The sequence below is a fragment of the Oncorhynchus mykiss genome, chromosome 17, assembly GCF_013265735.2.
Source record: "Oncorhynchus mykiss isolate Arlee chromosome 17, USDA_OmykA_1.1, whole genome shotgun sequence".
NCBI classification, from domain to species: Eukaryota; Metazoa; Chordata; class Actinopteri; order Salmoniformes; family Salmonidae; genus Oncorhynchus; species Oncorhynchus mykiss.
This window is the reverse complement of record NC_048581.1, coordinates 44,755,114-44,756,186: the sequence shown is the minus strand read 5'-3', so window position 1 is coordinate 44,756,186 and position 1,073 is coordinate 44,755,114. Positions and strand designations below refer to the sequence as shown.

At 37.4% G+C, this 1,073-nt stretch overlaps 1 protein-coding gene across 1 annotated transcript in view; it reads left to right on the top strand.

Moving 5' to 3' along the window:
• The first annotated feature begins 834 nt into the window (after window positions 1–834).
• The window catches only part of LOC110493937 (zinc finger protein 394), a 3,105-nt gene continuing 2,866 nt past the window's right edge, over window positions 835–1,073 (top strand). The window contains exon 1 of the mRNA XM_021568554.2: window positions 835–1,073. This exon is cut by the window's right edge and continues 75 nt beyond it. Coding sequence (XP_021424229.1) covers window positions 956–1,073 — 118 coding nt within the window. The 5' untranslated portion in view covers window positions 835–955.

Genomic DNA, 1,073 nt, shown 5'->3' with positions numbered 1-1,073 from the left:
ACCCAAGTTAAACAATTTAAAGGCAATGCTACCGAATACTAATTGAGTGTATGTAAACTTCTGACCCACTGGGAATGTGATGAAAGAATTAAAAGCTGAAAGAAATCATTCTCTCTACTATTATTCTGACACTTCACATTCTTAAAATAAAGTGGTGATCCTAACTCACCAAAGATAGGGAATTTTTACTATGATTAAATGTCAGGAATTGTGAATAACTGAGTTTAAATTTATTATTATATATGTATTTTTTTTTACCTTTATTTAACTAGGCAAGTCAGTTAAGAACAAAGTCTTATTTTCAATGACGGCCTAGGAACAGAGGCAGATTTGTACCTTGTCAGCTCGGGGATTTGAACTTGCAACCTTCCGGTTACTAGTCCAACGCTCTAACCACTAGGCTACGGTGACGAAGGTGTATGTAAATTTTCCGACTTCAACTGTAAACAGTGCACACATATTCATTCGAAAAGAAGCATGCAGTTCAACATGTCTGCATGCACTGCAGTTTATTATGTTTATTCCAAACAGTCCAAAGTCATACCATTATAATACCCTGAATCAGGACTGGATTCATAAATGGTGTACAGTACTAGGACAGAAAGGTTATTGACTATATGGAACTACCAGAATCTTAACCAATAGCCAGCGTGCAGCCCAAGTTCCAGTCTGTAAAGTGTTTTGTGAAGAAATAGCCATTTGAGAGTCATGTCTGTCTCTTCTTACATGTGAACCAAAAATATAGGTTGAAAAACGTCAGAGTATTGTCAACCTTTGTTTCCACTCCTGACAACAGGCGGCGGTAGTGCGGTATTGTGTTGCCGTGCACGCACAGTAAAAAAGTATAGCGAACAGTGTTTACTTCCTGGCAGGCACATTTAGCAAGAAGGGTTTCAAAAAAGCTTTAAATTGAAATAAATTGATAATAAAATACTAGCGACAGTGCATTCCCAACATGTCAAAAATACAATTGCTCAATGTGTTTCTGCGTGAGCGATTGATCGCGGCTGCTGTAGAGATATTTGGAGTAGTTGAAAATACGATAGTAGAGTATCAAGAAGAAGTATCCCGTT